The 26,999-nt window shown below is 41.4% G+C and overlaps 1 protein-coding gene across 11 annotated transcripts in view; it reads left to right on the plus strand.

Annotated features, from left to right (window-relative positions):
- TENM2 (teneurin transmembrane protein 2) overlaps positions 1-26,999 on the plus strand; it is a 1,274,635-nt gene that overhangs the window by 748,649 nt on the left and 498,987 nt on the right. The window contains exon 1 of one of the 11 annotated variants that reach the window (XM_012461099.2): positions 19,967-20,099. The exons of 9 other annotated variants lie outside the window; for them this stretch is intronic. Coding sequence is in view for 1 of the 2 variants with exons in the window: in XM_012461095.2 (XP_012316518.2) it covers positions 20,223-20,235 (13 nt within the window). In the remaining variant the exon portion in view is untranslated. Of the gene's footprint in view, positions 1-19,966; positions 20,100-20,138; positions 20,236-26,999 lie in introns of those variants that run through there. One more of the 11 variants, XM_012461095.2, reaches the window with a different exon arrangement.

The following is a 26,999-nucleotide window of genomic DNA, read 5'->3' on the forward strand; positions in this document are numbered from 1 at the left end:
TCCTTATGTTTACCTATGTAGCTGCAAACTTAAACACATTCATTTCTTTTAAACAGAAGGGCCTGAGGTTCTTTGCTTAAGATCAGAAAACTACCCAATGTTTCACAAAGTCAGTATTTCAGACTCTGCTGCCCAGTTTCTGGACAAGAATCCCAGTGTATCTTAATGGAAGTGGCTATCAAGTATTGCCTATGTATGTGCCATCACTCCATATGCATAGCTCCACAGAACCAGCAGAGAAAACATCATTTTTCTTTCCATATTACATATGACGACACCAAAGTTCAGAAATAGAAACTTGCCCAAGGTCACATCTCATATGTACTAAGGGACACCCCCGTAGCAAGATCTTGACCCCAGGTTTGCTTGACTTCAGATAACACTTTGCCTTGCACCTGCTGCATTGTTCTGGAGAGGTCTTATTTTCACTATGTGCTGATGGGCTTTGGGGACTTTCTCTAATTTAGGAAATATTTGTGGGAAACAAATTACCGTACCAAATTAAAATGCAGATGGAAGCAAGGGTTTGATAAACAGTTACGTAGATAATAGTATCCGTGGCCCTTTGGGGTTCTGATCATAGTCTTTGGTATTTTCCCTGCTGCTTAATCCCTCATCTCATCTTTGAGATTTGGTAAAGCTAACATGTGAGGACTCACCTCAGAGAACCCATGTCTTATCTCAAAGGTTCTTTTAAAAAATAATACGAGAAATATTCATCCACTTCTAGAACTAATGGTGAACAATCAGTAGTTAAATTCTAAAAAACAGGCAAAAGGGTTGCATCTTTTAAATAAGTATCAACAACTACATTAATTATATATAAACATATATAATATATGTAATATATGTAAATATTATATAATAAATATATTAATAGTTCATGGCAACAAGGCTGGTTAAAGTAAAGACTGCTTTGTTTTATCCTTCTTGTGCCAAATGAATTTTATTCCTATGCAATTCCCATAGTTTGCCAGTGTGTTCTATCTACATTATAGATAGAGTGACTCTGCAGCTTTCAATACTGTTGTCTGCATTAAAGTGGGATGATTAGCATAATCTATACTGCACCCTTAAGAATATGGGGGCAATTAAACACTGAGCTTGACCTACTGCCCTCTTTTGTAGGGCAGAGATCTTGCACAGCGGAGGTGATTATAAATATCAATTCTATTCGTTCTTCCTCTCAACTGCTTCGTCTCTCTTCCTCCCTTTGTCTCTCTTTCTCCACACTTTACACATGCAACTTTTAATCTCCAAAACTGATGAGAAACTGACAGCATCAACCTATCTTCATGAAAATTGAAAATAGCAGTCAAATAGGGTCTCCAAATATCCAAGTATCTGGATGTTTTAGTTGGTGTAGACAAATTAACCAGTGGTATCCCTTTTGCATCTGGCTCTTTTTTGGAGATCTATGGAAACAACAAATATCTATATATAAAGAGAATAATAATACTAACAAGCAAACAATTGCTTTGAAGTTCCATTGCAATTGTACTGTTGTATGTCTGGCAGCCATATCCAGTGTCTGAAAGTCATGGTCCAATTTGTTATAACAAATCATTCCCACTGGTTCCCATACAGAAGTCTGAAAATTTACAGATGAAAAAACTGCATCAGGATATCCAAGGCAATTTCTGTGTTTTTAAAGGCCAATAGAAGTAGTAACCTGCTTGGTAAAGGCTAACTAAAATTTCAAGTTGCTTCTGGTTTGAAAATCAGAAAGTTTTCTGTGTGTTAATATGAGAAACTAATCAGTCAATACTAAATAAAGGCAATTTGGTAAACAAAATCTATTACAACTAGAAATACTCAGCAGAATTTTTAAGAAAAAAAAGAGGGGGCTGGACTTGATGTGAGAACTATTGAGCAGCAAGTTCTTTAACCGGGCTGGATGCAGTGGCTCACACTTTGGGAGGCCAAGGCAGGAGGATTGCTTGAGCCTTGAAGTTCAAGACCAGCTGGGCAATGTGGTAAAACCCCATCTCTACAAAAAAAAAAAGAAAATACAAAAATTAGCTGGGCATGGTGGTACACACCTGTGGTCCCAGCTATTCAGAAAGCTTAGGCTAGAGGATCACTTGAGCCCAGGAGACAGAGGTTGCACTGAGCCAAGATCACACCACTGCACTTCAACCTGGGCAATTGAGTGAGACCCTGTCTCACAAAAAGAAAAAAATAGAAAAAAGAAAAGAAAAGAAAGTTCTATTACCAGTTCATACCAACCTAGCCATGATTCACTGTGCACCCAACTAAGTGCCGTGTAGCAGTGAGGTCAAGATTGTACTTGTAGTGCGTACAATCTAGAAGGGAAATGAAGTTTTACACATTTGATGAATGTTATCAAAGTGTATTAGTCTGTTTCACACTGCTAATAAAGATGTACCTGAGACTGGGTAATTTATAAAGGAAAGAAGTTTAATTGACTCACAGTTCAGCATGGCTGGGGAGGCCTCAGGAAATTCGCAATCATGGTGGAAGGAGAAGCAAACACGTTCTTCTTCACATGGCAGAAGCAAGGAGAAGTAGAGAGCAAGGGGTGGGGAGAAAGCCCCTTATCAAACCATCAGATCTCATGAGAACTCACTCACTATCACAAGAACAGGATGGGAGAAACTGCCCCTGTGATTCAATTATCTCCACCTGGTCCCTCCCATGAAACATGAGGATTGTGAGAACTATAATTCAAGGTGAGATTTGGGTGGGGACACGGCCAAATCATATCACAAAAGAACTTAGAGATATCAGTCTAGAATTTGTGCTTCTAACCAAACAGAATTTGAACAGGAGAGCCATTTACCTATAGTGATTTTATAGCGGTTAAAAATGTAACATCCTCAGAATTATCCATTTTGGCAAATCAGTTTACAAATCCTATATTGCTCACTTCTCTGGGTTAAGGTATTTAAGATCTCAGGAAAAGATGATGCTGTGAAACAATGATGTCAAGCTGTTATGAAACCTTAAAAACTCTGCTTTAATAAATGTGTTGGATTAGCAGCCAGTCATCTAGGACCTCCACAGAAGCCCTGGCTCAGGAAAAAAATCCCCTGAGGGTCTCAAGATAGGAATTTGGAGGGGAAGGAATCCCTGAAATGCATACTTCCAGGTGAGGGAGCCCCAGCGGGAACTTGAGAAGTCTTGTTCCTATCTGAATACCTGGAGGCTGAAAGAGATGCCGAAAGGAACATCCTAACAAGGGGCTGAAGCAGCCCACCAGCCAATGCTGATGGGGGAGCCTGCCTTCCCTAGCCAGTGAACTAGCCTGGCAAAACCTCTACTAGATCTGGCTGCAGAAAAGCGCAAGTCTCCCTACTGAATGGCAGCAAAAATGAAGCAGAGTTTCTGAGATTTGCCCAAGGCCATAGAAGCAGTCCGCCTCACACCTGGGATTGGGATTCAGATCTTTCTGCCTTCTAGACAACTCCTGTTGCTCCCGATCATGTCCTATTTTTAAGTTCATTAGTTAACCTCTGGGTACTTAGCCAGTTCCAAGGGCTGGTACGTCAAAGCATTTTAAATGGACGAGCCTAAAGTGATCATCGTCTGGTAGGCCCGGCTCACCCCCTGAGCCCCTGCAAACGTTCTGTGGTTCATATAGAGGCTGGCTGCTCATCAACAAGTTTCCCTGGGAGGTGGGAAGCATCTTTCTTCTGATCAGAACATGCCTGTCACAGAGCGCCGGCGGCTACCAAGCAGTGCCTGCTCGAAAGAGACACTGCCCCAGCCTGGGAGTCCAAAATCTGTCTTCTGGCAGAGGCTTTAACTGTTTGGCTGCTGCTTCGGAAGGTCCATGCTGGTACCTCCCAGGAAGAGAGAACTCAGCTGGGAAGCTGCCAGTTGCAGGCAATCTTCTCCTTCATTTCAACTTAACAAGTATTTAATGTGTGCCCGCTGAGGGTCCAGTCCTTTGGGGTATGCAGCCCTCTGGAGGTCTACAAGCATGCTGGGGAGTCCAGACACAAGCAGGAGGCAACCAGATGATACATCAAGCCTCTACATAATTAAAAGCTCTGCAGTCACGGCTACAGGAACTCAGGGATGTTCGGGGCGCTTGATGTAGCACTACCTCTGCAAAAGGATAACTAGCCGCATTTAGGAAGGACCCAAAGACATTGTTTCTGCCCTATCAGCGTTCTTTGTCTCATTCTAGGACACAGGCAAAAAATAAATAAATAAATGAGGCAAAATGAGACCTCTGCTTAAAGGGAGAGCTCATGAAAATGAATGGGGCTATCCTGTTGCACAAGACTCTTTTCCAGACAGTTCCATGAGGCACTGAGCTAAGCCCTATCACTCTGAGGTCAAAGGGAAGGTCAACTTGGCCTCAGCTGTTATGGCTGTGTTGTTGATCAACGCTTCCATGCTAAACTTCCAGCTCCAATTTGCCTCCTTTTTCTTGCGCTGATACTTGTCTTATTTTGTCCTTGCTTTTCAGCATTTGCTGGGCACCCACAGGGTTCCTGGCACTCCAGCAAATGCCTGGGTGGCAGTGGAGTCATAACTAAGAAGACAGGCTGCTGTGCGTGACTGCTTGATATCTAGCAATGCAGTAGCACGGGGGAAGTTTCTGGCTGTGTTAAATTCTAATTGTTTATATAGTAAGAGCGTAGCACTGGGGGGCTGTTATAACATGGAGTGATGTGTTGGGCTTGAGTTTACGTGGTGTGAGATCAGCTTTCTCACATTTCTGATACCCTCTTACCTCCTAGGAGAGTGACTTCTTGAGCTAGGCAATTTGCTTTTAGAAGATTTATTGTTAAGTCTGATTAAAGAATTATTAGTAAAATAATCTGTTGGATGTCTGTTCCCCTTGCAAAACTATAATTCTTAGGAAGGCAACTGGATTCTTCATCATTGCAGCCCCAGTGTCTTAAACAGATTTGTGATGAAATAATTGATAAATATTTATCAATTAATTTTTATTTATCAAAAAATATTCAGGGAAGCAAACGTCTCTACCCTGGGAGGCAAAATTCTCTACCCTAGAAGCAATAAGCAAGTTCCTAAATGCGAGAAAAGCCAGCAATTGCTCCCGGTTCCCATCTTGCCGGCTGGGAGCAAGTCTGTGCTGCTTTGCATCCGTCTTCTCCTATCTTGGTGATGACGGGCTTTAGGAGATACAGTGTTCAAGGCAGCAGTAAGGACCGTCAATCCACAAAACAAGAAGTCAAACCCTAGTTCCCCTGCCGACTTGCTCCAAAGCTCAGAATACCTAACTGGTGAAATCCCGTCTAAGACCACTTTTCGCCCTATTCCACTGCTGTTTTCCATTCTTTCCTGTTTCAAGTGAGATATTACCTTCAGCACTGAAATGGCACAGTAGACACATGGACGTTTCTCCCCATCCCAGTGTACGTCTCCAGAAATGTGTAATAACTAATTATTTGTGACCCTCTCTTCCCCTTGTTATCTTCTGGAAATAGTTGTTTTTCTGTGTAAGAACTTGCTACAGATGCTACTAAAATAAAATCCCTGGGATAATTAGCAGATGTGGGGGTTTTGCGATGTTTCATTAGTGAGCGGCGCTGGTCCAGGAGCCTGCCAGCTTGCTTACTGCGCTCCAAAAGCAGGGTTGTAGCTGCCGTTGTTTGGATTTGCATATGTTCTTCCCACTTTCACTTACCGCCCTTTCACCCAAGAAATCACCTCTCCAAATCGACAATGACTTTCCAAATCTATATGTCTTGGCTTTTCCAGTTATGGCCTTCTCTTCATTTACCCAGTCACGTCGGGTTATGGAAACACAAATGCAGAAACGTGCCCAAATAATTGTGATCTCGGAAATTCAGGGCTGTTTGCATTTCAGCCTAAGACGGCAGCTTCTGAACTACACTGAAATGAACTTGGGAAACCTCGCGCACCCACAGCTGATAGAATTCTTCTCTTGTGTGTTCTTGGACTGTGCAGTCAATTGACATTTTGCTGACTCTACTTCCCTTCAATCTCCCTTTCTATATAATTTCAATTCCCCTTCTTCTAGGATTTCCCATTGCTATTTCCAGTGGCTTTATACTGTGGCTCAGCCAACCTTTGAGAAATAATGTCATGCCTCTCTCTCAGTTCTTTTCTATTCCACATCCTACCTGATTCCTGTCCTACCTGTGCAAACACAATTGGGGTACTGCCAAGATAAGAAGAACACTTTAGCCTCAGTTACTGGGCATGGACCCATGAGAGGGATCTGTTATAGCTCAACCAGAAGTTGGTTCTCTTCTTTATCCTGCAAGATTGATGATCAGGACAATCCTGATTTTCTTTTACTGGTACAATATATTCCTAACCTAGTTGTTAAATTCCCTCTTGGTGATCCCTAGGTCCCTCCTTGACCTCATCGGCATCCATTGCTTCCTTCCCCTACTGGGCTCCAACTACCCCAGTCTTCTTTCAACCCTGCAGATGTGCCAAGCTCATTCCCATCTGAGAACCTTGGCAGTTGCTGTCTTCCCTTTTTTTGTACACTCCTTCCCTATAGCTGCATCTTGTCCTTCTCATCAATCTGAGAAGCTCAATAAGTGCTCAGATATTACCTCCCTGAAAAGGCCTTCCAGGAGTTAAGTGATTTTGCCCCCTCTACCCAGTCTCTATCTTTTCCACTGTGAAATTCTTTCTTCTTAACCTTCTTATTGTCAAGAGTAAGCTCCATGAAGGTTGGCATTTTATGTTGTGGCCACCATTTTTTCCAGCATCCTTAACTGTGCCTGTCCCAGATTAGATGCTCAACAAATATGTATTGAATGGATAGATTTAGGAGAATAGGGTTAAAGAAAGATGAATTAAAGAAGAAAATAAGATTCACGATCTCCAAAATGGAATCAGTGGAGAAATTGCCTTGTTGATTCAGGTTTTAGCACTTAAAGTGTGTTGTTCTCTTGGATTTTCCAATTGTGGGTGATCTCTGAAAATGGCAATGTCTGCAGCAAATCTGCCTGGGCTTCACACAAAGTCTGCAGCTATCACCTCTACACAAACTACTCTCAGATCCACATGTCCAGGGATGGAGGCCCCCTCATCACAGCATCTCCCTCGTTTTCTGATCATGCTATCACCTTACATTCAACATATTGAAAATGTCGTTACTTGTGGTTCAGCGACTCAGTCTGCCTTCTCACCTGCCTTGTTAACATACCACCCATCTTCTGCCTTTCTTCTCAAGAAGAGAAAAAATGAGATCTCATTGACACTTTACCATCTTCAGGCCCTCATTCCCAATATATCTAAATGGAGCTCTGCCACTTTTTACAAAATCAAACCATCATACATTAGGCACCTGTTATTATTTCTAGAAACTGTATTAAGCATGTAGACAAACAGGGCCCTGATTGTCATGGAGTTTGAAGCCACCCTTTTCTGTTTTGATTGGATGCAGGAACAATGAGTACACACCACATCCGAGTCCATCCCTTGTCATATCAAGTCCCTCTTTCTTCAAGGACAACCTCCTACCTATATCTTGCAGATTATGGCCAACAGAAATATCCGGAATGGCAATTAATCATTCTACTTTATCTTCAGTAACCCAGACTAACTCTGTCATAGGCCTAGAGTTTTCTTACGCTGAGCTTTTAAAATTCCTTATAATCTGACATTCATTCTTAACTAATTCCCACATTCCCCCAATAATTCCCACTTTTTCAGCCAAGACATTTGGAGCTCACTATCCCCTTAACTTTTATTTTTATTCCTATAGTACTTACCACAGAATTTAAATTTGAATGGAACTTTACAAATTACTTAACCCAACTACTTCATAGATCAATTAAAAATACCCTGAAGTTCACAGGCTTAAGATCAGAAAGCTAATTCTAAAAATAATACTTCCTGACTTTTAAGGTTCTCCACTTAATATATTATCATTTTTTCTTGCTGTGTATATCCATGTGGCCAGTATGTTAGCAGCTACTATCAGAAACCAATCAAAGTTCTCAAAACAAATGGAATTAAGAGACAGGTTTTGTTGAGTAAACTAAGGAAGAGGAACTAGGTAAGAAAAGGGGAAGGAGACATTGGACTAAAAGGACTCATGTTTGCAGATTTGAGTATCTATGTTCCATTCATCCAAATTTGCCATCTGCAGCATTAGAATATAAGATACCTATGCTTTGGTAGGCTGAGACAGAAGAATCACTTGAGGCCAGGAGTTTGAGACCAGCCTGGGCAACACAATGAGACCCCCTACCCCCATTTCTTCCAAAAAAAAAAAAAGAGAGAGAGAGAGAGAAATAGCTGGGCATGGTAGCATGTGCCTGTAGTTCCAGCTACTCAGGAGGCTAAGGAAGAAGCACCACTTGGGCCCAGGGATTTGATGCTGCAGTGAGCTATCGTCATGACATTGCATTCTACACTGAGTGCTGGGTGACAGAGTGAGACCTGGTCTCAAAAAAGAAAATACCCATTCTGAGCCACCATATCTTTATCAATCCAAATCCTTGAATTCCTCTCAATATTGAACAAAACAACATATACCTACACGTGGTTGTTTTTTGTCTTTTAGCATAAGACCTAGGACTATACTTACCGGGGAGTAGCTGAGCCTAGAGTGTAAAAGTCCAATAGTTGTTAATAGTGCCTCAGTGGTAGCTCCAATATGCCAGTTAATGCATCATGTCTCCCCACATGAAACCTGATCAGAAAGCTTTAAAGCTGCTTGGCCTCTACTGTTTGCAGAGGAAAACATGGGGACTGAGGGCCTCAGAAGGAGGGGCAATGTGAGTGCATTGAGTGACTGGGCAAGACCTCGTTCGTCGAAAGACAAAGAGACATCATTCTCAAAATGCACTGCATTGCAAAGAGGCCATGATTCTTAAATGATGTTTAAGGTAACTATTCGAGCCAACAAAAAGGCTTACCAACAAAATTTAATAAATAAATAAGTTTTCAGAAAGCAGTCTTTTCTTTCTCTTCCCTTTGTTTGAAAACCTTTCCATGAAGAGAACACAATATGCGATGGCAAACATGGCTCAGCCTCATTAGGAAAGAAGAAAATTGTTTGAAATAAACCTCAAAGAGAAAGAAAAAAAGCTGTCATTTTCTTTAAGGACACTATTATGTTCTTATTGACAAGACAAAAGAATAATAAAGTTTAATTATAGCAACTATAAGCTTGATAGTTTGGTTGGAGAGAAATAGAGAAACTTGCTATTAAAAAGAAAAAGAAAAAAAGAAAAAATAGATCTTTTAATCAGCCCCTACTGAAGTGATGACTACTGACCTTACCCCTCACTGAGAGCATTCTTGAATCTGTTCCAGGGGCCGCATTCTTAGCTCATTGATACAATCCAGGAATTATAAAACTAGAAGTGATCTTGAATAATCATTATGCTGGAGTCTTATTTTATAATTGGAGAAACTGATGTCTATAGCAGTTAAGTGACTTGCCTGTGCTCAGCCAGCTTTTGAATTTCAAGGTTAAATTCTAGAAACCAGCAGGAACTGAAACTTATTTTCTCCAGACACAGAATCTGTTTATTCAGCCTTATTATGAAATCATCATGCTAACAACAAATTCATGGTGATTATCCTGAAATCTATCTCCAAGCATATTTGGAGGTTCTAAGGATACTTACTAAGCTCTCATGAATTCTGGGTCCCAAATTCCTCCTTCCTGTCTGGACTAGGCATTAGGCAGTCGAAGAAAAAGTGTCAAGAGATCCCCATCCTTCCTCGCTGCTGTACCTTGGTGACAGTCAACACCTCTTACCCACACAGTCTCTTGTTGGAACAGGAACAGTGCCTCTCTGGCCCCTGTTGTGAAATGAATGAAGCAAAAAGACCCTCCTAGCCATGAATGAGTTATGGGACTCTTCAGAACTGCAGTGAGAGAGGCCAGACACCTTAGAAGTGACAAGTTCTCCCTCATAATATATAGTAGGAGTTCAGAAAAAGGAAAATGCAATAAATTTTAAGTACTTTGGGCCATTTTCCTCTCTTGCTTTTCTCCTGAAGAAGTAGGGACACATTTTTATTTGGAAAGGTGCATTGTGACATTTTATATCATTCCTTCCACCTATTAATAGCTCTGGCCGCCCCAGGTGCTCATTTTCAAGACACCCTCAGAGAAGCGGGACTTCTGGCAGCCACTCTGCAGCTGACAGCTTCAGGGAATGGCAGGCTTTAATTGATGTATTGTGGGCACTGTTCTTTCTCTATCTCTCTCTTAAAAAACAAAAAAAAAGGAAAAAGAAAACACGTGATGGGTTTAGTATCCTCCTAGGACCTATAGATTTTAATATGTCAATTATTCCCCTTTTATGGGAACGTGTATGTTTGTGACTTACTGATGGTCTTTTTGTCTTCGTGTGACACTGAGCACCAAGTGTCAATGTTGCCTGTCTCTCTTTGAGTAAAGTTTCTAGACAGAAAACACCCAATGGTCCCTGTATGGATGCTCATCAGAACAGCACATCATACCGATTCTTATCAAATTGGTGGACTGACGTTAGTTAATCACTACAATGAGATGGAATTGGAAAGTGAGGCTAAACGCAGGAACGTGAAGTACCAAAATTTCTTATTTGAAAATTGTCCAGGTGGCTAACTCTGATGGAGGGAATGTTCTCCAGGCCTGCATTTCTGTTGGCATTGGTTGCTCCAGTCATCCTGTATAATTCTGGCTTGTTGCAAGCTCTGTGAAGGCAGCAGTGTCTTTCCCCAAAGCCTCAGAGAATTCTGGTTTTGCCATCTCTGCCCAGAGAAGCCAGTGTCTCCATGCCAGCTGCCGTGTAGAGCTCCATCATAAGCCTTGAGACACCGCTCTCAATGTGAAATATAGGGAGATTTCTTACTGCCAAAGATCCCCTCAGTATTCTTACAAACTTTTAAAAAATGACTTTTTGAGGTATAATTCACATACCACAAAATCCCCCCATTAGAATTGGGTGGACTTTGTGGTATGTGAATTATATCTCAAAAAGCTATGTTTAGCTTTCTACAATTTTTACCAAATTTATGGAGTTGAACAACCAATAACATCCTCCACATTTAGAATATGTTCATCATCCAGAGATTCTCTACGGGCCATTTGCTCTTAATCCACTCTCCACCCCCAGTCCTAGACAATACTGATCTACTTTTCTTGTCTCTATAAAAGTGTCTTTTCTGGGCGTTGCTTATCAGTGGGCTTATATAATGTGTTGCATGATGGTTGATAGGCTCATCTATGGATAGCGTGTATCAGTAGTTCATTCCTTCTATTGTGAAGAGTATTCTACCACGTTTTCCTTATCCATCCACCAGTTGATGGACATTTGGATTGTTTCTGGTTTAGGGCTTTTATGATGTCATGGACATTCACATGCATTTCCTTGTATGGATATATGCTCTAATAAGCTCCTTAAATGCTACTTCTTACATGCCTCCGTGCCCCTAACTATGCTAATCACTTTAAATGTATTATTTCTAGTCTTTGTAAAAACTGCTGAGATAGGAATTTTAACCAAGAAACCAAAGCTTATAAAGAAGCAACTCACTTGAAATAATCTTTCCAGAGCCAGAATTCAACCCCATGCTCTTTGTACTCTGCCAAGCAGCCTCCATAACTCCCTAACAAAAAAGCAGGGATTTCCACAAAGCTTGCACAGGAAACCCAGTGGCTCACCCTCCAGCCATATCAGAAATTCCTAGTGTGGCCACTTTAAATGGATTGGAGGTTTGCAAATCCACCCTAGGACTTCACGTACAAATATTCTCTTCGAAATTACAGCAGCCTCAATGGTCACTTCAAACTCAATTGTGACATGGATACATAGATCACTGCAAATGTGTCAATTATCTGCTTTATGCATAGAACCAAGGTGGGTGCAGTGAGGAAACAAAAGATGAATGACGAACAGTCATGGCCCCTTGAGGTTAGCATGATGGAACTACCAGCCTCACACACATACATCTGAATTATGTAGAACCAACTGCACATGTAACGAGAGCTTCCATTGTTTAAAAATCTCTGCCGATACTTAGGCCACTCACATCTTGTGTGTCATCTACCTATTTCCTTTTTCAGTTATGTGGACACTGTAGAGTTAAATTACCAACAGACAGAGCTGGAGTCTACACAATTAGTGAGCTACTCAGAAGATATTCGGTGGAAACATTTGGGAAATGTTATTATTTAAGGCAGCTGAATAATATGCAGGGGGGTGTGTGTGTGTGTACACATGCAAAATCTCCCTGGAAGCTTATATACATTTTGTTTCATTTATATATCCCGTAAGTCTTTATTAAACCCCTAGTTCCAGGTGCAGGGCAAGGCTTCAGCAGAGAGCAAAATGGAGCTCCCTGCCCTCCTGGAGATTACAGTTTCATGAAGAAGATGGATATTAAATAAAGAGATTAATTATTAGAACTGTGAGAAGAGCTATGAAGAAATAGAGTACGTCAAGGAGACATTTGCATTTACACATATGTCAGGGGCGGAAGGTGAGGAGCTGACATTTAGCTTTGCATTAAAATAAAAGACCCAGAGCCAAACAAAAATAAATGCAGAACCTTTCAAGCCAATGTGAGGAGGAAGAATTCCCAGTGGGCAAGTGATATATCCTGGTGACTTAGAGTAGGAGGCTGGCAAGAGAGATGAAGAGAAATAGACATGTTTATAAATGGAAAGCCCTTCCTTCTGGGTATTCTTAAAATATTCTGCAAATCTTCCATAAAGATTGGCAATTTCTCTATCAAGGCTGGGTAACCTCATATATCAATTCTCCATTTCCCTGCCCAAGTTGGTGATAACATATCTTCCATTAACCTATGCTGAAAGAGCCATTTCTATTCTCTGAATCTATTTATGTTCCCCTACAACTTTCTCAAAGATATGCCTCTGGGTTGTAATACCTCAAGCTGATAGTCAGCTGAAATGTGAATACTTTTGCCAAATTTCGGTAACATTGATCGAGCCTTTTTTGAGTCATTTGATCATGGGGATGTGGGAATGTCTTCTCTTCGTGGGGAAAAAAATGAATGCCATCCCTTGCATTTGAAGGGACTAAGGTCTGAATTTGCTTTTGTTACTTGCCATAAATTTGGTCTTCAATGTCAACAGTATCTTATGACCTTTTTTCCCAATTATTTCATGAATTAGGAAACAACAGATAATCTTAGTTCTGACATTTATTTGAATAAGTAAGTGTATCTTCCTGTTATTATCTCTGTTTCTGTTGCCTTAAGTGACACACTGAATCTTACTTCAACTCCTTCTCTCTGTATTTTCTCAATTCTTCGCACAGTTCCTTGTGAAGCTTCTCTGGTTAATTTCTGCTACTTTCCAGTTGTCAGAAACCTTTAGCGATGTGATCGTTTTTCCTAAAAGATTTCTAGGATAAAAGTCTAGTTTCACCTTTCATAATCTCCACATCCTATCAAATTTGCTTTTTGAAAATGTACTCTCCTGTACCAGTTTCTACTGAAGAATTAGTTACCCTTTTTCCTTTCAATTGCCTGTAGTCATTAACAGAAGTATTTTCCATCTGTCAGTCTCCTGTTTTTCTTTATTTCTCTTCTTTGGTAAGAAAAGCATATAAAAGTGCTTCCACCCTACATTTGGTCAAATCATTTTGTGGCATGGATTGAAAAGTTTTTATAATTGCACTAAGTTTCATTGACCCATATTAAAGGTGTCAATGTGCAAAAACTTTCTATCTGTATAAGCTACTAGTTTTTCATGAAAATAAGAATGATTTTTTTAAGAGAACTTTTTTTTTTTAAGAGACAGGGTCTTGTTGTATTACCTACGCTGGAGTGTGGTAGTTCAATCATAGCTGGCTGCAGCCTCCACTTCCTTGGCTCAAGCAATGCTCCCACCTCAGCCTCCTCAGTAGTTGGGATACATGGGACTGCAGGCACATGCCACCACTCCTGGCTTGTGTGTGTGTGTGTGTGTGTGTGTGTGTGTGTGTGTGTGTATTAATCAATTCTGCTATAAAGCTACTTTTGTGTGTGTGTGTGATGTATTAATCACACTGCTATAAAGCTACTACCTGAGACTGGGTAATTTATAAACAAAGAAGGTTTAATTGACTCACAGTTTCACATGGCCAGGGAGGCCTCAGGAAACTTATAATCATGACAGAAGAGGGAGCAGGCATGTCTTAATGGTGGGAGGAGAGAGAAATGCAAGTCCAGGAAATGCCAGACACATGAAACTCTCAGATTTCACGAGAACTCACTCACTATCATGAGAGCATCATGGGGGAAACTGCCCCCATGATTCAATCACCTCCCACTGGATCCCTCCCTCAACACCTGAAGATTATGCATTACAATTCAAGATGAGATTTGGGTGGAGACACAGCCAAACCATATGGGTGGGGCTTTACTACATTGCCTAGGCTGGTCGCAAACCCTTGGTCTCAAGTCATTCTCTGCCCTCAGCCTCCCAAAGTGCTGGGATAACAGGTGTAAGACACCATGCCCAGCCTATTTTTGTATTTGTATCCTCATTTTTTTTAAAAATGATTATAATGAATAATATTGATTTCATTATATATTTGTTGGAATAATTATCACTTTACCATAACAGTAGAGAAACCAAGGAAAAAGTTTAAAAAATGTGCTATTTGGGGCAAAGACTACACAAAAGATTATCCTAAGAACTGATATGAACAGAGAGATAAATAAGATGTGATTCCTCCCTTTTAAAGACTTACAATTTAGTGATTAAGAAAAAAACAAAAATATTCAGATATCCACAATAAGATGAACATTCCTTTGAATAAAAATTCAAAGGAAAGAGAGCAATATTTATAATGGGGTGAGTAGTTTTGCATATTCAAGACTGAGTCCTGGGACCCACATCTTTGAGGTCAGCATCAGAGGAAGGGGAGGCAGAGATAAGTCAGTCAGTGACTGTGTACTGGCATTTTAAATCTATATTTTTAAATCTTTGCTTTTCATCCTCAATCTCACAAATCATGTATAGTATATCAATAAAGAGACTGAGGTCGGAGAGTTGGGGAGAAACTTGTGATCTGGAACTGGCTTGATCGCTGGCTACATTATGCATTCTGATAAAATTGTCTTGACCATCATCATCACCTCCCTTTGCTCTGACCAGGTGTATTAGACTTTGTCAAAAGCAATGGCGATGATTTTTTCAAGGTGAGAAGGCATACAGGGGTGCACTGCAGGAATGATTCATTATCTTGGGGGGAATGTTAATAACCTACCTTGAGGACTCTAATGAGGGAAAGAATGAGCCAAATGACACTTTGGATTAAATGATAAACTGAGTGCAAAGCCCACAGCAGAGGAGCTGGCACAGAGTAGGTGCTCAATGAATAGAATTTCTCCATCGCCCTTCCCTTGCCCTACACTGTTATTGGTTGCAGATGCTGTCCACATAGGCCTGTTACAGAGATAGCAGCAGGTGTTCCCCGGGCATTGACAGGTTAGGGAGTCTAATTCTCAGAGTTTGCATGTTTCTCCTTGACTCTTGATGTCCTGAATAATTCTTAACAAAGGTATTGTCCTCATCATCCTGTATTGGTCCTCTTCTTTTGACCTGAGCATTTTCTGGAGTTGTGAGCCATGTTATAAAGGGGATGAGTCCAGATGGAATGCATCGGTAGTATCTGGCATTTTCTGCTGGGGTGATTGGTTTACCATAGAGGTAGTTAATCAAGGATGGCCAAAAGGCTCCCGGAACACACAATAGTAGGACACCTACACTTTGATCCTCACTCTACACCTCTGGGAGCCTTTTTGAATATTAAACTCATTAACCAAAGAAACCAGTCTGCCATTATTGTACACATTCCAGCCTGGGGCTTTTCTTTTTTTAAAAAAAAAATGATGTGAGTAGCTGATTCAGCATTACGGTGGTTTCTCCTCCTACCTCCAGAAGTATGTCTGGACTGTTATTTTATAGCATAACATGGCTGTTTAGAAGGTTTGTGAAAACCTAGAGCTTAACATTTTTCTGGTGCTGTTATATTCCACCAGTGTATCAGGAAATGTGCTTTCGGAAGGTCTTGAAGAAAATTTATAGAATAGGACCACAGCAAGTAGCATCGGGAGGACCTGACTTGCATATGATATCAGGAAAGGCTTCCCTAAAGAAGTAAACTGATTAGTAGAAGGTAGCCACAGGGAGGGAGACAAGTGTATGTGAATTGGAGGAAAAATGATGTGTTCCAGGAGCTGAAAGGACAGGGTTGCCAGGGTAGACAGAGGGAGCAGGGGAGAGAAGGGAAACAGATGCTAGGAAGTGGGCAAGGACCAGACCTTATAAGGTTTCATGGATCATCTTAAAGAGGCAAGAACCTTATCTGGACTCTACCTTAACAAAACAGGAAGCCAGCGACAGATGTTTAAGCAGGGAGTATAACGACCAGATTTGCTTTTAAAAGATCATCTTGCCTGCCATGTGAATAAAGGATTAGAAAGACAGCAAGAGTGATATTGAGAGGACCGATAGGAGGTTGTCACACTGCAAGACGGCACGATGACAGAGGACAGCCTGATAATTCATCCTTGTCTTTTGGGAGTTTACAATCTAGTAAGGGAGTGGACATGTGTACACAGAATTATTACAATGTCACGCGTGATAGTGCCGTGAGAATTAAGCAAGATAAAGTGAGAAAGAGAGAGGTCACTTTTAGCAGAGAAAATCAGGGAAATAGCTTCTTAGGTGACAAACAGGATCCAAGGAACGTAGTGGCCTCAGGCTGGCTTTGTTTTGTTTTGGGCTTGTTTGTTGTTATTTAGATTTTTAGATACAACTGTTTCCAAATAAAGAAATTGCTTTAAAAGTAGCTTTCCCACTGTTTTGGATTTTTTTTTAAAGTTTCACATACACACACATTTTCTATTCCAGTTCGCATTATCTTTGTCAGGCATGGAGAAAGCAGGTTTTACAGTAATATATATAAATACATATAAAATTTCCTTTTAGACTGAAGTGAGTGAATTCCTCTATTTCTCTTCTAGGTCGTCTGTCAGTCCATAAAGCTAGGAAGAGTTTAGAGACAAATCTCTTTTCCTGAGGACGCATGATTTCTGTGAAAATAATACACACACACACACACACACGCACGCACACTTGCACGTGTGAGAGCAACTGTGCAAATGAAGATGGGTATGATGCCTTCATCTTAAGAAATTCAGAATGAATTGCTTTTAGAAGGACTTAAACAAAGTTCTCCTGCGCTCTTGAGGACCCTTCTTTCCTTCTTCCTTTTCGAGACGGAGTCTCACTCTGTCACCCAGGCTGGAGTGCAGTGGTGCAATTCGGCTCACTGCAGTCTCCACCTCCTGGGTTCAAGCAATTCTCCTGCCTCAGCCTCCTGAGTAGCTGGGATTATAGGTGCCCACCACCATGCCCAGCTAACTTTTGTATATTTTTAGTAGAGACCGGGTTTCGCCATGTTGGCCATGCTGGTCTTGAACTTCCGACCTCAGGTGATCCTCCCACCTCAGCCTCCCAAAATGCTGGGATTACAGACGTGAGCCACCGTGCCTGGCCTATTGGGACCCCTTCTTGAAACACCTGTGTGAGCACTCTACTTACCATCTACACTGACCACACATTACACAGGGCTCTGTTTCAGTGAGGGTGGCCAGCCAAACAAGTGCACTCATTTGTTGTGATGGAAAACCTACCAAGCTCTTCTGGTGAATCTCTGCTGAAAAGAAGTAGGCTAGGTCACACTGAAACCATGAGTGAGAAAAGTGTTTAGCTGGTCATGTTGGGAGTCTTTGGGAATGCTCTAGCCCATGATTTCATTCACATTGGCTTAACTCTCGGCTCCGCCTTTATGTGAGCATGGCTAAGTCACTTAAGTTCTCTGAGTTTCTTTGGAAAAATCAGGTGGTTAGGCTGACTGATCACCCAGATGTTTTGCAAACTTAGTTCCAGATACAGATTTCCATCCAGGAGAGCCGTGAACTGATTTTACAGGTTTAGCCTAGTGTTGCAAGGATTTAGTTATATGGGTCTATACACAAGAGAGTACTTGACTGTGTCCTTCATACAGATGCCACAAAGGTGGAGAGAACTCATTTATTCCTCTAAATATCTAGAAAAACATTTTTGAGCCAAGGAGATGATTGACCATTTGAATGAGAATTTTCACTGTACCCCGTGGTTTCTACAATTAAAGAAATGGCATATCTGGACTTAGAAATAGAGTTTGCATTCTTAGACCACACCCAGAAAATTATGTTTCATTTGAGATTATGCAATTTAAGGATGTTGACAAATCTAAATGCAGCCAAAGAAAAAGGATAAGGATGAAGACAAACCCAGGAAAATTGCTATATACTGAAAAGTTGCTAAAAACTGGGAAGGGTGGTCTGAAAGAGATTTAGGGATACATTACAGCTGTCTCTAATATTGTGAAGAACTGTCAGAAGAAAGGAAATGAGACTATCCGGGCTCCGTATTTCCTAATAGACCTGGGGTAAATTGATTGAAATTGCCGGGAGCTTAATTTGGGCTCAGTGTGGAGAAAAAATTTCTGACAACAATATTTAGCCAAGAATAGGATGAGATCTAATTTCCCTTGTGCAAAGAGTAATTGGGAAGAGACTGGATGTTGATAATATTGATTGTGAAAAGCAATGAGTTGTGTTTTTACATGTATTAATGCGATCTTCAGGATAACTCGTTGCTGTGGCTTTTGTTATTATTTCCATATTACAGAGGAAGAAACTGAGGCACAGTGTGGGTAAGCCACTTGCCTAAAATCACACAGTTAGTAGGTAACAAAGCTGGAATTCAAACTCATGCCTGTCCTATCATAGATTCGGGAGGCTTAAACATGCTGCCATGTTGCCTGCAGGTGGCCATTACAGATGGATAGTATTTCTGCCCTGGGTTTCCAGGGTGGTTTTTGAAGAGCTCACCAATGGTGGTGCATTCCATGGTGCATAACAGACAGATTCTGTGGTAGTACCTAACGCAGGCAGAGGGGCCTTCCTGCAGGTATGCCAGAGTCTTTGGTAATGAGCCATTATACTCTGTCCATCATTCGACTGTAACCATGCATAATCATCCCATTTCCTTCCTCACAGTATCCAGAGTTGGGATTTATTGTTTCTTGGTAGAATTGACTTTGTCTGCCATATTGATAATATCCACTTCAGCAGCTACATTATGGCATTCCCTTAAAAAATGAGAATCACAAAAATATCCCAAAGCCCTACTTTTGGGATATGCAGGCTGCAGTTCCTTCCAGACATGATGGATAGCTGTTTCTCTTCTTCCCTATCAGAGACTGCACCTTGTGTGAGTGTTGGAGAGAGATCTCTCTTTTATTGGCCTTTTGCACGTTAGGAAACACAATAAATAGTGTAAAGTGTTTTCCTGTACAGGAAGGGAGAAAGAATCCCTTTCAAACTTGATAAGATCTATCTAAAGGTAACCGACCAGGAGGGAGAACTGACCCCATTTCCTATACAGGTGCTTTAAAATAATTTCACAACAGGTAGTTAAAATGTAACTACACTGTGCTGTCAATCACCTCTCATCCTTCTGGATTTTAACGCTTGTTTTACTTGAGGGAAGATGATATTTGAACATTCTATGGCATCCGTCAACAGGAATGCACACATGGTTTCAAATAAGGGTTTTCAGCCTTCTGAAACCAATTACTTCTGCCTAAGTGGAAATGCCAAAGCAGAGATGTGTCAGCAACTAAGAGAATAGTTTTTTTTTTTTAAATTAAGTATACGTAATGATGCTGTGAAACAACAGAAATTGTGCATGCCTGCACACACACACACACACACACACACACACACGTGCATATGCACAAACCTTTTTAAGAGATATTTCAAAAAAAAAAAAAAAGTCTGTGTCAAACAATGTTAACCCAGAAAGATGCAGAAATGTCAGAGACATTACATGGGCAGGACTTTGCGGTTGGCATTTGGCTGTCAGCGGGGGAGGCGTCCTCCCCAACTAATTCCTCAGGAACCTCACGCTGAGGCTGTCTACAGGGAAGGGAGCAGAAAGGGAGGAGGGGGAAGAGGAGAGATTGCCTATTATGTTTTTCCTTCCCAGCTGGAGAAGGCCTCAGCTGTGTCAGACTGGGACTGCTGGTGATTTTCTGTAGTTAGAGGGAAACACGAAAGGAAGAGCAGCCCACTCCCAGCTTACGCTGATGGTGAGCCCACCTCTCCTGATTATTAGTGTTGCTGGCACAATTGAATGCAAGCCAGACCATCTCTTATGGAGACCTGGCAGTACCTCACCTCAGTCTGTGAGTTTTCTCCATGGGAAGGTTGTGATGGAGTCTCTGGGTAAGGATGATGGATGTGCATGCAGATGGGGCTTTGCAAGGACCTGTCCTCGTTGACAGAGTAGTTGGAGTATTTACTTTAACCCTTCAGCGGGTATCAAGGGAGAGATGGGAGACTTGGTGGTGAAACTATTTGATTTCACACGGCAGTTGTCTTACAGTAATTGTCAATTCTTCTCACTGAGTCTAATTTCTAATTCCTATCAGGTTGTTGATCTGAATTTTTTCTGCTACCTTCATGATATCTGCCAGGTATTTCATCAGAAAAAAAAAATCTGTGAAAATAGATATAAGTATAAAATGGAATTTATTAACTGTAAACATCTGTTAAGTCAAGCATCCTGTGTCTATTGCTGAAATACTCTTTCAAGTGACTCTGTCTGCATCTGTCACATTTTTTTCACCCTCCAGAGACCTATTTGCGGTAGCTCTGTGTACTAATGAAAATGTGGGATTGGCTTTACCCTTTATTGTAGCTCGATGTTAAGACATTTTTTAAATAGGCAAAAGGAAGACAGGGGAAATGATCCATTCTATTAGCCGAATTTTCTTCAAAACGTGGATTAGTCTTGCTGCTTATATGTGATATTTAGCATGCTGAACAGATTTTTTATGAAACTCCTGGTGTCTTCTGCTGCAGGTGGCTGGGTTTGTTGACAAATCTTCAGGTGTACATTTGCCTTCAAAGGGCGTGCTGCTGTCTTGTCAATATAAATGGAGTGGTAATAAGCCCTCGCATTCTAGGGCAACGTATGTTTTACAAAGTATCTCCACTTCATTATTGAATTGATCTCATTTTATTATGACATCAGCCCTGTGTGGTAGGTATTCCGATTGTTATTAGCTCCAATTTTTAAACAAGGAAACTTAAGGCAAAAGACTCATCCAGGGCCACACCGTTAGAACTGGGGATGCTGGTATTTCGACCCATTTCAAGTCTCAAGCTTTGTTTTCTTATGTATATGAACTATGGGTAGTACAGACACAACCAAACAACCGTAAGTTGCTTCCATGTTATGTATATATATATCGCCCACTTCCTTTTTGCTTCCTTAGGCCACACGTGGCACAGTTATGATGTAGAATGTGTTTAATTTCAGCACGTCCCACCTCTCTTTTCTACTACTCAACCCCACAACACAAGCTCATACACATACTTCTGTGGTTCCCTTGTTTAGGAACACGGGTTCCTGAGATGCTATGGGTTTCCCCTCATTTAAGGAAATAATCATCAGTAAATCTCATAGAGTTAATAATGCCTCTCATGAGTCCAGAGAAAACAAACAAAGTGATGGTTCTACAGTGGTGCAGTGTCATTTACCTCAATCTGAGTAGAAGAGGTATGAGGCACCAGGAGAAGCCCCTCATCCTTTGAAACCCCACACTTCAATTATCTCAGATATTGAGAACAAGGAATTGTATCCCCAGAAGCGAGGGAGGACAGATGCCCTCGTGGAGAGTCTGTATCTTCTATTTCAACGAGCATAGCGTTCTCTCAAGAGTCTGCCAGCCAGAAACCTTGAGAACTAGGAGCAGCTCACCAAGCATCTAGGAACACACTGGAAGACAACTTAGATGAGTCCTGTACGATCCAGGGAGACAAGGTCACCCCTCCCACTCCCACCCCCAGCTTTCCCCCAACCAAGGCCATATTGCCAAACATCTGCATTCAGTGACCAGTTGCATGTGGCCACTGGTTCTTTGAGAGAACACAGGGTGGGGCTGAAATGGCTGTGACATAGACCCCCACAAAATCACGTTAAGGCATCTCTTTTTGGGTTTTCCAAATATGCTTATCAGTACTTTCTCATGTACCCTTTCTTTTTTCTTTTTTTTAAATTATACTTTAAGTTGTAAGATACATGTGTATAACATGCAGGTTTGTTACATAGGTATACATGTGCCATGGTGGTGTACTGCACCCATCAACCCACATCTACATTAATCTACCTAATCATCTACATTAGATATTTCTTCTAATGCTATCCCTCCCCTAGCCTCCCACACCCTGACAGGCCCCGGTGTGCAATATTCTTCTCCGTGTGTTCATGTGTCCTCATTGTTCAACTCCCACTTATGAGTGAGAACATACAGTGTTTGACTTTCTGTTCCTGTGTTTGTTTGCTGAGAATGATGTTTCCCAGCTTCATTAATGTCCCTGCAAAGGAGATGAACTTATTCTTTTTTATGGCTGCATAATATTCCATGGTGTGTATGTGTCACATTCTCTTGATCCAGTCTATCATTGATGGTCATTTGAGTTGGTTACGAGTCTTTGCTATTGTGAACAGTGCTGCAATAAATATACGTGTGCATGTGTCTTTATAGTAGAATGATTTATAATCCTTTGGGTATAAACCCAGTAATGGGATTACTGGGTCAAATGGCATTTTTGATTCTAGATACTTGAGGAACCGCCACACTGTCTTCCACAATGGTTGAACTAATTTACACTCCCACCAACAATGTAAAAGAATTCCTATTGTTCTGCATCCATCCAGGATCTGTTGTTTCCTGACTTTTTAATGATCACCATTCTAACTGGCATGAGACGGTATCTCACTGTGGTTTTGATTTGCGTTTCTCTAATGTCATGTACCCTTTCTTTTGCTTCAGAAAAAGAGCAAGGGATTTCACATTACAAGAATTTCTTCATATTCTGAAGTCTTTTTCTTAGACCATTCAAGGATGCCCTGGTTACCCTGTGACAGACAAATGCCCTTTCACCTCAGCCACAGTCTGCCTTCATGCATCTGTCAACACACAAGTGCAAAGTGATGTAGAATACTACCAGAGTTTGCACTGTGGGGTTGTCTTTTATACTTTCTTTTTAAAGGTAATCCTGAAAATCTCTTAGGAAATAGATGGAGGGTGGGTTCCTAAAACCTCACAATGTCAGAGTTGGAAAGCAGTGTAAATTGCATGTGGTCCCAACAGACTCATTATGATGACCAGGAAATCAATCCCCAGGGAGGCTGAGATTCGCCCCAGTTTACCGTGATGGTGACTGTGTTGCACTTTCTGTTTGTCCTTCACATTCTTTCAATCCATCAATATCTTGCTCTCTGCCCTGGAAGCTGACACGTAGACTGGATCTGTGGGTGCTCTATCCTCTAGCTGATTACAGGGTTGACTCAATGGGAAGAGATCAAAGATCAGAAGATAGAAGGTAAAAGAGAGAGAGGCAGGGGTACTTCCTACCAGCCTCCTCCTTGTCATTGTGTTACAGCTGGCTGTTTTTCTATATCCAAGACAGACATTCCTAGGTAGCCGTCTCCATACACTCTTCTCTTTCTGGATTCCTCTAATCATTCCACTTTTTTTGACCGTAGATCATTGCATGCTAGCTTTTATAAGCATTTGCTGGTTATTAGGACTCACATTCTACACATGGAAACATTTACTAGGACTCTGGTTCTGTAAGTGGAAAAATTCACTGATTTTCTCGAGCCATGCACACTGCCATAACTTCTGGTTTCCAGAAACCTTGACCACAACTGTTTAAATAGTCCCTTTATTAAACTCTTTCACATCGCCAAGTTTGGATGTCATCTGCTTTCATGCTAGGACCTTGATTGGTGTGGAAACAGCTAAAGCTAAAACTACAGCCCAGCTAGTTCTCTGTCTCCTGAACCCTACTCTATCTGCTTTTCCGCCATATGCTTTTACTATGGATACCTTGACACTTTGAATAGATTTATAATAGTTTCATAAACACACAATAATTTTGATAGTGGATAACAGTAGCATGCAGTGGTTAAAAACATAGACTCAGTATCTTGGGTTCAAATCCCAGTTCTGATACACACTAGATTACTTAACTAGCAAGTTGCTTAACTTCTCTGTGTCTCAATATCCTCTTTCATAACAATAAGGCTGTTGTGGAGATTAAATCATGTCAGTTCATTCAAAGAACTTAGCATATTTACTGGTGTAAATGTTTGTAAGTGCTCCATAAATGTTAGCTTTTATGAGCATTTGCTGTTTCTTAGGACTTACGTTCTGTACGTAGAAACATTTATTAGGACTCTGATTTTGTACGTCAAAAAATTTGCAGATTTTCTCAAGCCTTGCCCGCTGTCATAAAATTTCAAGAGGGTAAAGTCATCCGTTCCCAGGAACACTGAAGAGCAACAGGGGAAGTGGGGAGGCGCAGGCAAGTAGGGGTATGAGTCACCACAGGGAAGTGAGGAGAGATGGGACAGGAATGTCGACAACAACATGATGGACAAGCCTGGATGTGCCGGGAAGCTCTAATCCACCTGGGAGGGCTGTGAATGAGTCCCCTTCCAGCAGGGTAGGTGTCCACTTCCTGGCTGGTTGACCTGGGAAGAGGCCATGGAAGCTGTTGCCCCATCAATCTATTGTTGAGAGATGCGGCTATGAGCCTAGATGTTCCTACAACAATAATGGGGCAAGAACTGGTTTACACGTGTGCTGACAACCCCACCTGGGGACAGTATTTCTTCCGTTTCAAAGTATGAAATCAAGTGTGGTTAAAAAGAAAAAAACATAGATTCTCTTTTTCGGATATTGATTCTTCCTTTTGCATATTTGATGAGTATTCAGAAATGTGAAATTGATTATACTTGAGCATGGTCTTACTTGAGCTTACTAGAGCAGTGGCTGTACTCAAGCTCTGCATCTCTGGATAGTTGCTGTGGGTATTTGGAGAGAGGAGCTAAATTTCTGAACTGACTTATTCAGGTAGAATGCAATGCCCAGGTCTTCACTGATTAAAACTCTGCGTGGTGCATTTTATCCTCAATGGCTTTGCTCCTGGTCTCCCTAAGGGTGCAATAAATGGTGACTTCTCTTACCTAGAACCAGTTTCTTCTCTCCTATCATTAAATACAGGACTGTGACATGCCTCTGAAAGAGAGATAAATTAAGTCATCCCATCTTTCGTTGTTCAGGATGGTGACAACTCTCTGTTATTACTTTATGTCAGGCAAGGAAAGAATTTAATACACTGTTGGAAGGCATTGGGACATAGGAGGAAGTACGTGATGCTCTGTGGCCTCTGCAAGTTAGACTTAGGCCCTAACATCCAATTCAGGCAATTGAGCTTCTCCCACTTGTTCCCTTTCTCCTTGTTTTCTCTTTTGCTTTTATTAGAATGTTTATTACTGGCCTGATTCTGATCACTGGTAGTTGTCACTAGAGTGGAGAGCCAGTTTGATTTAGGTAGGCTTGTAAATAGGTGAGTGTCAACAACAGGTTCCACCGGCAGCTGCTTTTTTTTTTTTTTTTTTTTTTTGAGACGGAGTCTCACTTTGTTGCCCAGCTGGAGTACAGTGGCACGTTGGCTCACTGCAACCTCCACCTCCCAGGTTCAAGCGATTCTCCCGCCTCAGCCTCCCCAGTAGCTGGGATTACAGGCGCCCACCACTATGCCTGGATAATTTTTGTATTTTTAGTAGAGACGGGGTTTCGCCATGTTAGTCAGGCTGGTCTCGAACTCCTGACCTCAGGTGATGCCCCCGCCTCGACCTCCCAAAGTGCTGGGATTACAGGCGTGAGCCACCACACCCGACCCTTATTGTTCTGTTCGCATCCTGCTGCAATGTCCATGTCCTTGCCCAACAAGTGACCCACTAAATGTCTCTGTGGCACAAATGTCCAGGTCTGCGGGTGACTGAGACAGTGAGTGAATGCCTTCTCCCTTCTAATCTTGCTGCTTTTCTTCTGTCTTTTGTAAAAATGAACCCTACTCTGAGCAAGCTGTTTAAAACTAAAGATCACTCTCTCTCTCATACACCATCTTCACTGTCAGTTTCCTCTCTCCTGCTTATTTTTTTTTATTTCTACTTTTTTTGTGTGTGTGGCACGTTTGAGTTTCTGACGTGCTATATAATTATTGATTAAGTATTTTCTGTTTGCCTCTACCCACTAACATACAAGCTCGACCAGGGCAGGGAACTTGGTCGTGTTGTTTATTGATCTACCCCGTGAACCCAGAATGCTGTCTGATACATGGCAGGCAGAATAAATGAGTAAACAAATGTCCCAAAGAGGCCACTCCAAGAAATTCTTCAACCTCCAAAAAAGACCCAATGCTACATCTCTCCACATTGAGAAATACGGACTGCTGTTAGGAAAACAATCATCCTAAAATATATTCGATGAAAATATCAAATATCCAAAGGGAAAATATCACAAAGGAAGTTTTGCTTTCTAACTGGTCACAGTTTTCGTTTTAAATTATTCAGTTGAAAACAAAATGAAAGCCATCAGGTAGCACTTACACAGACCCACAAATGGCTCTGTAGACCATGGACTGAGGACCATCCGTCTAATGAGAAGTCACAGAATTCATCCCCGGGCCCTCCAAGGAAACTGGAATTTCTCACTTCACTCCCCAAGCTTCTGAGCAACTATACTGAGCTCTCATGGCCTTGCCATTCTTCCTCCCATAGACACATTCAGCAATTATCATATATCTGCTGAGCCAGAGATAGAAGCACAAAGATAGTGCCAGAAGGGCCACATCCAGCAATATCACTGATTAAAAAGTTTCCTCAACTTTGAATCATCGGTAAGCTTCAACCAATGAGCTATACGTGCCATTGGAACCAGCGCCTCAGCTAGAAAGAATTAGGCAGACGCAGAAGCACTGCCTGACTTGGGGCTAGCCTGAGAAACACGTAGTTCTTGATTCTCAGATGGCTCTTCGGAAGAAAATCAAAGTGAATAATTTTCAATCTCTCTCTCTCTCTCTTCCCCCCCTCATGCATACATGCATATAAACACACACGTGCACAT

This window comes from Aotus nancymaae, unplaced genomic scaffold (genome assembly GCF_030222135.1).
Source record: "Aotus nancymaae isolate 86718 unplaced genomic scaffold, 86718_ANA_hifiasm-v0.15.2.pri h1tg000015l_0, whole genome shotgun sequence".
Classification (NCBI taxonomy): domain Eukaryota; kingdom Metazoa; phylum Chordata; class Mammalia; order Primates; family Aotidae; genus Aotus; species Aotus nancymaae.